Here is a 16,560-nt window from a genome sequence, read left to right as displayed (position 1 = left end):
TCTTTCCATACATATGTTATAACTTTATCAAATGAACTCCTACATCAAAACTTATTACATATTCGGGAAGTAGACAAAATTTTACGAAAGACTCAATCAACATAAACTGAACATACTGGAAGAGGATTTTTTATGACCGATAATGTAACGTGACGTTACAACGCGTTACAAATTGGAACTTTCAACGTACTTCTATAAAAGTCAAAATATCTGCTTTCTAAGATTTTTTATGTAGAACCAATCTTCTATGATGTATTTTTAAATAACATACGAATAATTAGGTGTCATAAAATATATTTTTTGGTTTGTTTATTTTTAAGCACCTTTCAACTTTCGTGACGTTACAACGCTCCTTTCTCAGAAAAGCGATATCTCAATGCGTTGTAACGTCACGAAAATCTTCAACTTTTCTCTAACTCTGTAAGTCAAACTGGTGCCATTGTTTTGAGTGAAATTTTAAATCTAGAGAAAATTTAGAATAGGACGTAAGAAACAATGAGAGATTCTCTTTGGGGTCTTTCTCTTCAGTTCATTACTCGGCCTTTTCAACATTTACTATTCTATTCTTTGCATAATATTCTAGTAAAAACCGTCGGCTTTCGATATGTACTGGAAAATTAGTGCAAAGTGTTGTAATGACGTCGTAATAAACGAAAGAGAAAGTAAACAAAGAGAGGCTCTCAATGTTACTTACGTCCTATTGAAAATATTCTCTAGAAATATTTATCATATTTAGTCATTTAAATTATTTGTTTATTATTTGTTTATTTATTAATAATTTCAACTGACTACAATGGTCTTATTGAAAGCTATTAAAAATAATTGCTAAACATCGAATTAATCAAATTATAAACAAAATTAAAAATAAACGACAACAGAACATTTTATACAGCATAACGTAAAAACAATAAAGGGCAAATTATTTCAACAGTTTATGTTTTAATTTAGGAAGCTTTTCTAATTTGCAGTGGAGTCCGAGGAACCCGAGTATTTTTGTTTCTAAATTCTCGGTATCGCAATCCTGGTGGCTTTTTTCCTTCAAGTTAAAATCTAGTTGAATCTTGAAGGAAATGTAATCCAAATTCGACAGGTCCTGCCAAGCTGGTACGAGTTTCATTGAAAGCGTTTCAATGAACCATGCAAAGTAAAATTTGGCACTATAACTGATCATGCCCGTGCGCAAGGGGAGGGTTTTAAGGGTTCAAACCCTTCTCATGAGGGTTTTGAATTAATTTTAAAAAAAATTAACTTCCTGTTCATGGATGAAATTATACAGCGAGACGTGTCATTCGAGCTCGGTCACTCTAGAAACAAGTCGTTGAAAAAACCAAGGAAGAAACCTCACGAAGGTGGCTGGAAAGGGATGTAAGTTATGTTGGTCAGCATCTTTGGGCCGGCTCACGTTTCGGCATGGTTCGATATTAGCACTAGTTGTGAGTAGATCGGCTACACAGCAACAGTCGTTCAGCGGGCTAGCAACGGGATCTAAGGAAAAAGCATGATGTCAGAGAAAATCGCGTTAACGTTATCTGCAGAAATTTTGCAGCCGATGATCTCTCCGTCGGAGTGACTGGCAGCTAAATGGCTCGCGAAAATTGTCATCGGTATCGGGCGAAATACCGCAGCCGATAAATTCTCAGCAGCAGCTAGCAAATTAATAGGAACGAGTAGCGCCGAGGAAGAAAAGAAACCCTACGACGGTGCTTGTAAAGAGATGTAAATCATTATGGTCGACACCTCCGGATCGGTTCGTGTCTCAATAGGAAATGATATTTGCAGCAGACCTTAGCAGGTCAGATATTCCGAGAAGGTTGGACAGCAAGCAAAAACAAACATGAACGATTAATACAAAATAAAAAGAGCCTGAGGAGGGGATACCGGGGCTAGTTGGCGGTGTTTTCAGTTTTCATTTTTTTCCACTTTGATGTAGGTAGATCTCGCAAAATAGAACACTTGGCATGAAGGGCCAGACTGTTGGCAGCATCTCTGATTTTTTAAAATGTTTGATGCATTGACTCCATTTTTAGAGACAAAAATATGCGACGAAGAAAACTCGCCAACTTACCCCGGCTCCGGGGTAAGTTGGCGGTATGTATGGATATCCAAAAAATAAGTGATTAAATGGAGATTCAAATACTTCGGAGTTCTTTTTGGAACGTGCTGATTGTCTTTTCAAGAAAACTGTATATTAACAGACATTTGTTATTATATTCCAGACTCAATATTTCGGCATTTTCACTTTGACGCATACTCCATATTCAAAAGCAAATTTTCGAAATTTTTCAGGCGATTGGCCGAAGTAAATATCTCTTGCATTGGCGAACACGATAAGAAAAAGATTCTCTTACTTTGGAGTGAATTCCAAAATTAACCAGCAGCATATTGTATGAAAAACTATTTAATAATGAATATTTGTTCGTGAATAGATATAATACCTATACGAATACTGAAAGCTCTTTGCACGCACTTTTTTTTGAAAATCACCTTAAATAACACATAGTGTTCAAATTTTAGAAAATTTACTTGGTATATGCTCGAAAACATAATATCGCCCACAACTTTTACAAAACAAAATGGTTTGCAGCAAAAACACATTGGATGATGGTTTCACATAACTTAAGGTACATAACGAGTGGCAGCGTTACACGGCTAATAGAAACGGAGAAAAAGGGATTCCGCCAACTTACGCCAACCGCCAACTAGCCCCAAGCTCTCCTACAATCCCCACCGAATTAGTGTCTACACAGAAAAAATCCGTTCATGAATTCATGAAAAATTAGCTATTTCGTGAACTGAACGATTTACGAAAACCGTGACCAAGATCCTGAAATTATGAATAATAAACCTCCATGAAACTATTTGGGTTTCCACAAAACTAATTCGCCCCGACTATATACATGGCGTTACATTCGTATATTTGGTGGGTTACTGCTATTCGTTGGACATGTTTAGTTTTTGTTGTCTTGTTCATAATTTGGGGATGTACAGCCGACTCAAGCGATTTTGAAGATTTCAGGAGCTAATTCCCGATTTTTGTGATTTCTTATGACGTTACCGTGATTTTTTATTCATGAGTTTACTATACAATTTTTATGTCAGAGTAGCGGGATCTATGTTCATGATTGCTGGATCTTAGTGACGATTTTTGATGTTTTGTGCACGGATCAAGAATGATTCCACGACTAATACTCCAAATTTTGTGAAAATTTCATTACCATGTTGCATAAAATTGAATAATATTTAGGGATATCTTCACGCAAAATAGATGAATCATGTACTAGAAATCACGAACTCTATCACGAATACATGAATAATATGTAATAAACTTGGGAACTATTTCACGAGCACAGATATTGGATCGTGACTAATATATTAGGAATCATGAACCTGTTTACGATTACATGAATAATATTTGATGGCTTTGTGAACTGTTTGCACGAATGGTAACTTGTGATTATTATACTAGATGAAATGAACCAGTCCACGACATGAATAATATTTCATGATTTTGTGAACTATTTCAGTAGCACGAATAGTTAGTCGTGACTAATATAATAGGCTTCACGAATTAGTTCACGAGGATTGAATGGGTTCGTAAATAAATTCCGAGTTTTGTGAAATAGATCACGAGAAAATATCCACAATGTTTTGGTTTTGCGAACTAATGTGCCTAAATCTATGAATAACATCATGAGTCAACTGAGATTAATGATCATAAAGTTGTGAACTAGTTCACGTACAGAAAATCAATTTGGTAATGACATGGAATCCTTAACTGAGGTTCACAAAACAAAAACATATTTTTCTCCTAATAAAGGCGTGATGAGGGCGTTACTGAAGCGAAATTGAACATAATTATAAAACGCTTGATTTTTGTTCATAGTCCTGTTTTCGCAACATAAAAATGTAAATGTTCCGGAATTCATGGTACTTTATTCACGATTGTAGGAACAATGTTTTTACAGTGTAACGGTGGCCCCGAATGGATGAGGATGGCAAGATACAATACTATATTTCACCATAAGGAGGAAAATCGGGTAAACACCAAAATTTCTCACCAGGGCGAATTTTTTTTTTGCTTAGCGTGAAATATAGCATAGTGCTTTCGCATAGGCCTGCTAAGCCGTCTTGGCTTCACTGTGTCTCATCGGCATAAACAGAACTTCTGCTCGGACGAGACATCACGTTTGATCAGTCGTTCGATTGAAACACAAAGTGTGTTTTAGTTTTAAGGGATTTGCGTCAAGCCGGCGCTAATCTATTCCGACAAAAAGTTAGTGTCGGTTTCTGATGAGGTGAAGCCGAAACGCACCCGTGTAACAAGATACAATAGGTTTAAGTTTAGTCGGTAGGATTATTTACTTCAAACCAATCAGACACTACCACTAGCCAATTCCATTCCTTCTCGATAATAGACATTTACCCAATTGGGTGAACTGAGTCGATTGCTACACAATACGGTGGCCCGTAGAAAAAGAAGTTGGATGTTTTTTAGAATTGTGATACCAACATAAGAAAAAACGTCATTCTGCTCTACAAAGCCGCGGAATATGTCATTAGGTATATCAACTAGTTCGTTTACAAATGTATTTTTATTGGAATGATAGCCTCCTTTTTCCAAACAAAAAAAACTGAATTTGTGCTGCGCATTAAACATATGTTTGGTTAATGAGCTATCTTCATAAAAGCGATACTTTATGTCTTCTATGGGTACTGCTATTCTACGCATAATTGTCCCATGTTGTAAAGTGGCAATATTATCTCATTTATACAATACTAACAAAGTAAGCCATTGTAAGCTCAGATAAATTAATCCAATTTTAATTTTATATCACTAATCAGAGCTACTATCCAAGGATGAATCCTCCTTTTTACGTTACTCGTTACTTCCACAGATTTTCTTCCGGATTCAGCACCAGTTAGCACGCAAAAATCTGTCACAGAAATTTCAGCTGACCTGGGCTGCAGTATACAACTTCCGTGCAATGTCCAGGGGAACCCTCAACCTGTATTCACGTAAGTAAAAATGCTTTTAATCCTCCTAACAGTGTGATGAGACATTTCTTATAACGCTTATCCCTCTCTTCGGATATTATATCGATTGAGAACATTTAGAATTTCATACTTCACTATGTTTTTGATAACACATAGGGTAACAGGGGTATTTTGGACCGCTTTAGGAAGTCATGATAAAAAAATCTGAAAAAATACCAAACCGTACTCCTGTTACCCTATGTGTTATCAAAAACATCGTGAAGTATGAAATTCTAAATGTTCCCAATCGATATAATATCCGAAGAGAGTGAGCTACGTAATTTGGATAATTTTTTTACAATGGAGATTATATTTACGTACTAGCCCAGTACACGTGCTATTAGTAGGTGCCAAGCTACCACATGGGTTGTACTGGGGGCGTGTCGGGCTCGAATGGTGACGCAGTCATTAATACCGACTAAACTCCATTGGGCTCCGCCATCGTTTCCCCCAGGGACTACCTCTCGGTATTACTTCTGGGGGATGGCTGTACTTAATGTACTCATTCACTCTCGCTCGCGCGTTCATACGTCCTGCATGAGGCTTACTTGGGTGCTCTCTCTATCGCACCTTGATTCACTCTCTAACACTCCACATGAGGCTGACTTTTGTGCTCACCTTTTTTGTTCCTTGCTAGGCTGACTTGTGTGCTCACCTTTTTCATTCCTTGCTAGGCTTACTTTTGTGCTAGCCTCTCCCATACTATGTGAGGCTGACTTGGATGCTCACCCTATTTCCTGGTTCACTCTCGATCGTACCACTCTATTATACCCCTGTCGCTCCCCCTGGCATCCCATGTGGGACATTTTTCTTAGGCTCCACTTCTGACATACCATGCGAGGCTTACTTGGGTGCTCACCGTTTTCATACCTTGTGAGGCTGACTTTTGTGCTCACCCTTAACATACCTTGTGAGACTGCCTTGGATGCTCACCCTTTCACTCCTCTATCACGCCACGAGGCATTGATAGCTAAGTCCCAACATACTACGCTACGACCCTCTCATCTTGGCATGAGGCAGTCCACATATACGCCTATACACTCGCTCTTCTGCCTTGCTTCGGGGTGGCTGGGTTTACCCCTTACGCGGTTGCCAGTCGCTGCGCCAAAGCTGCCTTAGCATGAACAGACCATTCACTCCCTTTTCTGCTCTCGACCTTTTTCGCTCCAACTAACCAATCACTAGTTAGTCGTGCCCCTCGTCTGTTACTCGGTGCACCAAATTACCTGTAGCCTACAGGCAATCTGGGTGGTTGCAGCCGAGGCTGCATTCCACTTCTCCACCGATTGACACATACGCTGAATAAGGGTATCAGGGGTTGTGTCCCAGCCACAGACGTCAAGCATTGCTCTTCTTTCGATGTCGAAACGAGGACATACGAACAGTATGTGTTCGGCAGTTTCGTCTACACCTGGGCAGTCAGGGCAGGCTGGGACCTCCGCGTGCCCGAACCTGTGGAGGTACTGTCGGAAACAGCCATGGCCTGACAGGAATTGTGTCAGATGGAAGTGAACTTCCCCATGGGGTCTTCCCACCCAGCTCGATATGTTAGGTATCAGCCGGTGGGTCCACCTACCTTTCGAGGAGTTATCCCACTTACGCTACCATCTGGCGACCGAGGTCACCCTGGTGCGTTCGCGGGCTCCTCTATTTCCACGTAGCTCGAAGCACTCCTCATCTTCCCGAATGACCAGCCCGACTTGCATCATGCTCGCTATCACGCAGGATGCATCGTGCGATACCGTGCGGTAGGCAGATATCACTCTGTGGCACATCACGCGGTAGGTGCTCTCCAGTTTCTGTAGGTAACTGGTTACCCTCAGTGCTCTTGACCATGACGGGCCGCCGTACCTGACGATAGATACGGCAACGCCTGCCAGTAACCTACGTCTACTGGCGCACACCTTTGAGCTGTTGGACATCATCCTCAATAGTGCCGCAACAGCAGTCGACGCTCTCTTGCATGTATAGTCGACGTGGCTGCCGAAGGTCAGCTTGTCGTCTATAATGACTCCGAAAGACTTTAGACTCCGCTGTGAGGTGATCACGACTTCTCACACATGGATAACTGCATGTTGTGCCGACTTGCAGTTGTTGACGATAACTACCACCGTCTTATGCTGAGCGAGCTCCAGGCCTCTCGGGCTCATCCATTCCTTCACCGTGTTGATCGCGTGTTCTGCAGTTAGTTCTAGATTGACTCCCCGTAGACCTCCAAGGTTACGTCGTCGGCAAAGCTGGCGATCTTGACCCCAGGAGGGAACTTCAGTCTCAGAACCCCGTCATACATGAGGTTCCATAGCACCGGGCCTAGGATCGAGCCCTGCGGGACTCCGGTGGTAATCAGAACCCTTTTCTGACCGGCATCGGTCTCGTATAGCAGTACGCGGTTCTGGAAGTAGCTTTCCAGAATCCGGTACAGACCGACCGGTAGGCTAAGCCGGTGTAACGAGCTTGCGCTGTTGAATGCGTTCTTCACGTCAAGTGTCACTAACGCACAGTATCGAATACCTCGCCTTTTTCGTTGGATCGCTATCTCGGCAGTCTTTATCACTGAGTTGATAGCGTCCACTGTGGACTTATACTTCCGAAAGCCAAACTGGTTGCTTGACAGGCCGTCCGTACCTTCTGCGTACGGGGTTAGCCTGTTGAGGATGATCCTCTCAAGCAATTTGCCAGTCGTGTCGATCAGACAGATTAGTCTGTAGGCGGCTTCCCGGGCTTCGGCAACAACACCAATTTCTGCCTTTTCCATTTATCGGGAAAGCGGCATCTCTGCATAGCTAACCTGAACAAGTTCGGGTTCGCTATGATGGCTGCCTTGAGAGCGCTGTTTGGAACTCCATCCGGCCCTGGAGCTTTATTCGTTGCTAGGAAATTAGCCACTGCGAGGAGTTCTTCATTCGTCACCGGAGCGACCATTTGGCCAGGGGCTTGTGGCTCGAGAAGGGAAGAGTACTTCGATAATCGTCGCCAACCGGTCCGGAGACCGTTCTGGGGGTGAAGAGCCCCCTTTGGTCTTGGCCACCACGATTCTGTAGGCGTCACCCCACGGATCCGCGTTGGCACTCTCACACAGGTTGTCGAAACACGCTCTCTTGTTGCTTTTAATGGCCTTGTTAAGGGCCAATTTCGCAGCTCGAAACACTTCACGGCGGTTCTCTTTTGCATCCTCGGTGCGGGCTCTTTACATCCTACGTCTAGCTCTGAGGCAGGCTGATCGTAGAGCTGCAATCTCGGCACTCCACCAGTATACCAGGCATCTGCCGTTTCTTGGCAATTTTGATAATTAAACAGGGCTAACATGTACGGGCTTATCATTTTTTGGATAAGCAGTGTTCTAAATAGTCAAATAAACGTGAATACGTTGGAAAAATGAAAAATCGTTACCGCGCATTTTTCTTATTTTGGGCCACTCAACTTTATTTTGAACCGTAAACAAAGCATATTTTGGACCATCGATAATCCTTTGTGCCATTGCTGCAAACATATTTTGGATAAATCTCGAAACAGATTTTGGACCATCTAAATAGCATAGCATAGCATAGCATAACAAAAACGACCGCAATCATCATGTGTGGCTGGTACAGTGACATCTTTGTATACAATAGTATAGTTCACTACACACTTGGCCATGTCCTTACGATCGCCAAAGGGAAGGAAATGTTAATTGAATACCTGCTTAAGAAGATGTGGGAAACCCACACAATCTCCATAGGCAATAAGGATGTTAGAATTGGTTAGTAGGGAAGAGAATTGGTATGTGGGTTTGGAGTGATTTATATAATATTCAACTATATCGATAATAAAAATTAATTATAAATTAAATTTATCTCACCAAATTCACTTGGCTGGTCTGTAACAGGTGCAGGCTTCCGAAACCACCGTTATGGTACTTTTCCCGAGCATTCCACTTAGATGCGATACCGCAACAATAAAAAATAACACTAAATCCAAAAAATGACACCAGCAAATTTTGGACCATCTAAATGTTCACATATCTTACTTTGTATGATGAATTTGTACATGACTGACTAAGAAGTGCTTTTCTAAGAACAAAAAGTGAACTTTTGCAGAGTCGATATGCAAAGAGCTGTCAGAGTTGATTGGGAGCATGGCGATAATATGTTATCGTTTGGAAATAGCTAACATATTTTGGACATACCCAAAATAACAATAATTGCTTTTTTCAACCTAAAATCAATTTCTTATGAATTTTATAAGCATAATAACGATATTTGCATGAATGAAATGTTTACACTTTAGAAATAAAAACTCTTCGATGTTGGTTACAACAATGCTACCTCCTCTTGATTTTGGACCAGTTCAGCTAAAATGTGAAAACACGATTAAAAATTTTCAATTAGTTGCTTCCAATTAAACCATTTTACTCAGAATATAACGAGAGGTGCTTTCTAACATGATAATTTAAGTGTTACATTAGCAATATTTTAATTTGTTATGAGCTTTAAATGGAAAAATGAACAAATCATCGTCAGGTGGTCCAAAATAGGGTACTGGTCCAAAATACCCTCGTCACCCTACTACATGGGATAGTGGCAGGACTCAGAGAATCACTCAAATCAACATTAAATCAGCGCTAGAAATCTTAAAGGCTAAACCATATCAATGCAAAAGCGGAAAAATAGCCCATAAAGTAGACGGACAAACGAATTATTTCTAATGCTCTGTTAATAACATATCTAAATTCTTCAATCAATATATTGTGTAGGGAAAACTGAATTTTCCTAAAGGGGTTATATATGTTGTGCTGAGCCAGAAAACTCGAATTGTTTTAATCGATTTGAAGTTCATACTTTCAATAGCATTTATTCAAAATTCTAATGCAGTTCGTGATATCACGCTACCTCTAAAGTACGTCACTTGCGTTAGTGCACTGGGTGCACGCTACTCTGAAAATCGATTAAAATTTTTAAATACACTTTTTAATTTTCTCAACCTTATTAGGGAAAGTTGTTTAATAAGGTTATGTAATATTGTGTAGAAAAACAGATAAAAATTTCTGTATTTTCTCTATCTGCAACATATGAATTTTTAAGTATACCAATTAATTTACGATACCCTTTTAACATAAACTATCGCACGAATGGGAATAGGTTCGCTATAAATTTTGGAAGAGGTCGATAAAAATAACCTAAAAATTGGTGTAGTTCGATGCAATTGGAAAAAATATCCTTGAAAAATGGGATGTACCTATTAATGTTTGGACACAGTGAATAATAAATACAGTAAAGACCCGTTTTTATTAGCCCCATGGTGTATTTTAAGTTGACAAAATGGGGATATTGACTAAATCGGGATATACTTGTTTTCTTTATAATAAACTTAAGCTGTTATACTATATAGTCTGATAACTATTCCGGATTATTTAATATAAATTTCTTCGAAAGGGGTTGTTGGAGATAATTTGATAAAAATATAAAATAAAATAAATTTGATTGCACTGCATATAAAATGAAAACCACACATTTTTAAACACTGCGCATAACTAATTTGAATATGATACACAATGGACGTTTGAGACACTCACGAGAGACAGTAATCGACACGAAACAGATAACGAACAATGCACAATAGAAGTTAGTTCTAAATCAATCGGCATACGAGTAGGATCTATTTTGTCTCGATCCCACAAAAGAAAGTCCACATCCACAGAACAAAGGGGCTCTATTTGGCCGAAGGGCACTGTAATTCGTCAGAACTGTGGACCTTTGCCATCCAAAGGGCACGACGTGATTTTCTAAGGAATGACGGTTCTTGCCCACCCAAGTCTTCGATACCAGGTGGGGGAAACCATTTCGAATATCTTAGTACAATAGAAAGACGCTCTTCTCGGTCTGCCACTACAAAGGCAGCACTAGGGTTCGTCGCGGTGCGGATGTGGGCGGTAAATGGATATTCCGCACCGCAACCGCAAAAAATAATAAAACCGCACCGCTTACCGCAACCGCATTGCATTTACCGCACCGCACCGCGCGGTAATGCGGTAAATGCGGTAAAAATTATGCATTTTAAAAATTGTGGTGAAAAATTAATCATTTGTTTTGTGTAGCCATATATAGTAAAATGTTATTCTTATTTACACGAAAATTAAAGACGGACTCCTCAGAATATAACATTTATGAAAATATTCAACTTTGCAAGTTTTATTAAGAGTGGTAAGGGTTTTGGCGTAAAAAAAAACTTTTTCTCGATTTTTTTGAAACTGCGTGAAGCGAACTGATCAAAACTTTCGTACATCATAGTGTATCATTTCAATAACATGCTGTAATTTTTCCATGCAAAAATATCAACAAACGACTCGATGACGAAGCTTTTTGTAGAACGTATCTGGAAAAATATGATTTGCGGTGTTACCTTCCATTCAAAAACTACTTAACCGATTTCTTTCAAACTTTGTATACAGATTCTATGTAAAAATACCTAACCCCCACGTTAAAGTTTCGAGATAAATTTTCAATTAGGGCAAAAACTGTCCAAACCATGCAAAATTTGGCATCTGGGATAACTTTGACATTTGTCAGCAGACCTTGAGGCAGACTTTGAGAAACACAACAAAAATCGCAATACCCTACACTAACTTCGAAAGCTTTACTTTCAAAAAGTTACAAAATACTCCTAACTGAAAAAAATTATTCGTTAATTTGGTAGAAAATATTCCCAGTTGGACGAACGACGGACGCACGCAAAAAAAAATTCCTCCAAATTCGTTTGGTTTGATGATGACAATTACATTCTTTGGGTTGGTGTTATGTCGTAGTATCATTAGTTCATTTCTAAGTTCTCCAAATTAATCAAAATTCACTGTCGAGAAAATGCCATTGAAAAGGATTCATAATTCCACGATTACCAAGAGGAATCAGGTGAAATGATGCAGGTTCGTTTGTAAATTTTTTCTTTGAAGTATAAAACAAATAGTTTTCAAAATATGTCGTAAAAATAATTTGTGCCAAATTATATTGGACACAGCTTATAGATTTTATTTCTTAGTAACAGTATGTTTTACCATATTTGAATGACCAAACTGTAAAAAATCAAGGTGCGATAGGTCGAATACAGATTATATTCGGATTTCTTTTCAAATCATTGTCAAGTCTATGGAAATTAGAGCAATTAAATGTTTATCATGTTTCTCTATTGTAGGGTAATACATAAAAATCGAACGTTCTGAGAGAGAGAGAGAGAGAGAGAGAGAGAGAGAGAGAGATGTTCCTAATAATGACATTGCTAAGCATTCGTTCAGAAAATAAATCTAGTTGCGTCCTTCTCAAATGGTAAAAGTCATAGTTTTAATTCACTTTTTAATGCAGACTGCATACTTTATCAATTGTTTTTTGAAGCGCGGTTGCGGTAATACCGCGCGGTAAATGCTCATTTCCCGCACCGCATCCGCGGATAAAAGTGTATCACCGCACCGCAGCTTTCGCGGTGCGGGTGCGGTAAATACCGCGCGGTTGCGGTAATTACCGCAACCGCGACGAACCCTAGGCAGCACAATTGAAGACACTACTGCGGCAAAGAGCAACCAAATTGGGTACTGCCGCACGTATCAAGCTGTTTAACGATGAATTTCGGTAAGGTCACACACTTAATTTTTTCTCAACTTTTTCGCATCTTTTGCCGAAATCTCAACAGCTGAGCTCACTGTAAAAAAAGGAAAAGTGACGTTTCATAGCTGATACTCGGAAAATATATCACCGAAATTCAGCTAACAAATCTCACTTTACTGAGATATCAGTTTCTAAATTTGATGACAAAACGGCTGTTGGGAAATTGCCGAGCGGAATTAAGTGTGCATATTCACCAGCTGCAGGTGCGAATTGACTCTCTCGATCGTTTGTCGCCCGAGTGCAGGATGAAATTGAAGATTTCGAGGGTGTCGTCGTAAATGTTGGAACCGATGAAGATGCGGAGCCCGTTGTGTCGGAACAGCGAATTCAGTTCGAAAATTTGTATTTTGAGCTAAAAGTATCTCTTATGAACAAGTTACCAGCAGACCCACATCCCTCCAGCTTTGATCACATGTCGGTATGCTAACGAAAATGGATACATCAGCTGATTTGTGGGATACAGTGTTAGTCGAAACATTAAGCAAGCGTCTAGATCCCGCTACTTTGAGGGAATGGGAAAATAGTTGCGAGGAGAACATACGTCCTACCTACAATCAGTTGGTAGAATTTATACGCAAAACATCTCGAGCTCTCCAATCGGTTAAATTATTACAAACACCGATGCAATCCGTCGAATCTAAACTCACAAAACCCAAATCGATTTCCACTTACATAACAACTGAGGTTACATTCAAAAGCCCGCTTTGTAAACAAGCGCATTCTATTCAAATGCGATCAATTTATTAGAATGGAGGTGAAACAACGCTTTGAGATGGTGAAGAAAAATGGATTTTGCCTTAACTGCCTGAAAAATCACACGTCGCGAAGAACTACAGAAGTGGAAGCTGCTCTAGAAAACACCACACTCTCTTGCATCTATCGCCACCTACCGTGGTTAACAATCGATCGTCTCCCATGGTGCTAGCTTGTTCAACGTCTGGTTTAGTAAACACGTATTCGTATTCGATCGTCATTTCTCTCTCCCCATCGCCGGTTGAGCCGTCCTTTTCGCTACCATCCCGCATTGGATTCTCATTCTGTGGCTTCAAGTGTTGTCCCGCAAGGCTTTACCGCCAGCACATGCTGCGATGAAATGTTTCAGTTCGCGGTGGCGATAAAGGTGAAGGATCTCAACAAAAATTACCACTACACTGTCGGAGTTCTAGATAGTTGTTCGCAAGCGAACTTTATTTCCGAAGCCTTAGCACGAATTCTGGAACTAAAACGCGAATGAACCAGTACCGAAGTAAGTGGTATTGGCCAAGGTGTTGTCCATATCCGCTCGAAGGTTATGATTAAAATTTCATCTTGTTTCGGAGGCTTAGACTAGGTTCTCAAATGCCTCGTCATACTGCATATCACCGTAATGCTTCCAAGCAAGCATATCGATATTTCTGGTTGGAATCTTCCCCATAACGTCCCGCTCGCAGACCCGAAATTCAACATCAGTTCCGGGGTCGACATTCTAATCGGAGGTGAATTATTCTATTCGCTATTGAAAGCACACAAGGTCAATCTCTCTACCGGCTACCCGATGCTTCGAAGGACAGCGTTTGGGTACGTTGTTGCAGGACGTCCTTCAATTTGTGTAATTAGCAGTACTTCCTGCCTCGATAGTAAACTACAACGCTTTTGGGAAGTAGAAAATTTCGACGGCTATAAGGCGATGACTTCGTTAGAAGACGACGCATGTGAGGAGCACTTCCGAAGGAATGTCACCAGGACAAAAGATGGTCGCTACATGGTTCAACTTCCGGTACGGGAAGAAATGCTTGCAATGTTGGGCGATTTGTTTGCGGTTGCGCAACGTGGATTCTGGGTAATTGCGAGGAAATTTGAACTAGCCAATTTAAGAACACGTATGTGAGGTTTATGGAAGAGTATGCAACACTAGACCACATGGAGTTGAGCCCGCGTGTTGAAAAACCCTAGTTTGTCCTACCACACCATTTTTCGCCCCGTTAGTTCCACCACAAAAACGCGCGTCCCTTTGACGCTACCTGTAGAGGTAGTTCCCAGTTGTCGCAAAACGATATATTACTCGATGGTCCGATCGTTAACCCACCTCTGCTCGCTATCGTCCTCAACTGGAGGATTCTTTGTTTCGTGTTTAAGGTAGATGCGGAGAAAATGTTTCGCCAAGTCTGGATCCACACATTGAACCGAAAGTGTCTACAAGTACTATGGCGGTCTAGTCCGTTGCAGAACATTCAGCGATACCAACTTACCACAAAGACATACGGGACTTCTTGTGGACCATTCCTCGCAACTCGATTGCTAAACCAACTGGCGAAAGACGAAGGGCACAGATTTCCGCTTGACGCCAACATTGCTCTGGAAGGCATTTATATGGACGAAGCATTATCCGGAGAAGACGATTTATTAACAGTAATCGAAGCGTGCAAGCAGCTAGCAGATCTTCTGAAGCTGGCTGGCTTCAATTTAAGAAAAAGGAGTGCGAGCAAGCCACGGATTCTGAAACACTTGCCAAACGAAATGAAGGATTTATCACTGGAAGCTAAAATGGATGGTTCTGGAGTCTTGAAGACGCTAGGGCTCTTGTGGTGAATTTGGCTACAAAATTCCTGCTCTTCCTCAGCTGAACAAGGTCATTGAGAGGGTGGTGGCCGTTATTCGACGCGCTGGGACTAGTCGGGTCGGTGGTGATGAGTTCGAAGATCTTTATTCAAAAGCTTTGGGCTATTCAAATTCCGTGGGATAAAGAACTTCAGAAAAATCTACGTGATTGTTGGCTACGTTTTCGGAGCAAAATTCCGGAGTTAGCGAGACTGAAGATACCACGACGAGTTCTAGCAAGCACTGACGAAGGTTACGCATTGCATTGCTTCTGCGATGCCTCCGACAATGGCTACGGCGCATGCGTTTACGATGTCTCCTAGGATGGATGGGTCCTATATCAGCCAGCTAATCATTGCCAAAAGTAGGGTAGCTGCGTTATGTGGACCCACAACGCCTAAATTGGAACTATGCGCCGCTGTATTGGGTTGTCAACTGATGTCGCAGGTGCGAAACACAAATTTTGCCGGAAAGGCAACGTTCTGGTCGGACTACAGCATAGTCCTACATTGGATCCGATCACCGCCAAACCTATGATTGGCGCCTTCTTCCGCCATGGTGATTGTTGGCGCCTTGTTCTGACCAAGTTAAACCCAGCCGACCGCATATCCCGCGGGTTTTGCCAGCAGGAATTTAAACAACATCGCTTACATGCTAACAACGTCTGCACAATGAACAATCACATTTTCAACTGCTGTCTTGTCTTGTACACTCAATCTCCGTCCGTTTCTTCGGACGCACGGTGCACTTTAGCTTCTCTATTAAGCCGTTGTATGAAGCCCTAAACTAAATAGAATCCCGTTGTAGATTGAACGTGTTCGGCTCGTCTTTAATTTTTATTTGGAACATTTCCACTATCAACCGGGTATCGGTCCTAGGTACCTCGTCCAATATTTTAGCATTTTAAAATCAAAAAGGTGGACTTCATTGATTGTATGTAGTGCTAGCCCGTTCTTCCTATGCTTTTATTTTTTATATCGTTCTTATGCTATTCCAAACGTTTTGCCTTTCTCATATAGAAAGGTTATGCAATCACTCTGAAAAACGTCAACCTAATCCCGGCCCGGAGGGCCGAGTGTCATATCCCATTCGACTCAGTTCGTCGAGATCGAAAAAAGTCTGTATGTGTGTGTGTATGTGTGTATGTATGTGTGTGTGTGTGTATGTGTGTGTGTGTGTGTATGTATGTGCGTATGTGTCAAATAATGTCACTCATTTTTCTCAGAGATGGCTGGACCGATTTGCCCAAACTTAGTCTCAAATGAAAGGTGCAACCTTCCCATCGGCTGCTATTGAATTTTGGATCGATCGGAATTCT

The 16,560-nt window shown here is 40.9% G+C and overlaps 1 protein-coding gene across 19 annotated transcripts in view; it reads left to right on the top strand.

The window, feature by feature from the left end:
- LOC131689361 (cell adhesion molecule Dscam2) overlaps nt 1-16,560 on the top strand; it is a 1,607,414-nt gene that overhangs the window by 412,713 nt on the left and 1,178,141 nt on the right. For all 19 annotated transcript variants that reach the window (XR_009305380.1, XR_009305379.1, XM_058974402.1 and 16 more), the window contains one exon: nt 4,896-5,016. Coding sequence is in view for 17 of the 19 variants with exons in the window: in XM_058974402.1 (XP_058830385.1) it covers nt 4,896-5,016 (121 nt within the window). In the remaining 2 variants the exon portion in view is untranslated. The remainder of the gene's footprint in view (nt 1-4,895; nt 5,017-16,560) is intronic.

This window comes from Topomyia yanbarensis, chromosome 3, assembly GCF_030247195.1.
Source record: "Topomyia yanbarensis strain Yona2022 chromosome 3, ASM3024719v1, whole genome shotgun sequence".
In the NCBI taxonomy this organism is placed as follows: domain Eukaryota; kingdom Metazoa; phylum Arthropoda; class Insecta; order Diptera; family Culicidae; genus Topomyia; species Topomyia yanbarensis.
The sequence above is the reverse complement of the archived record's forward strand: the minus strand, read 5'-3'. Positions and strand labels throughout refer to the sequence as shown.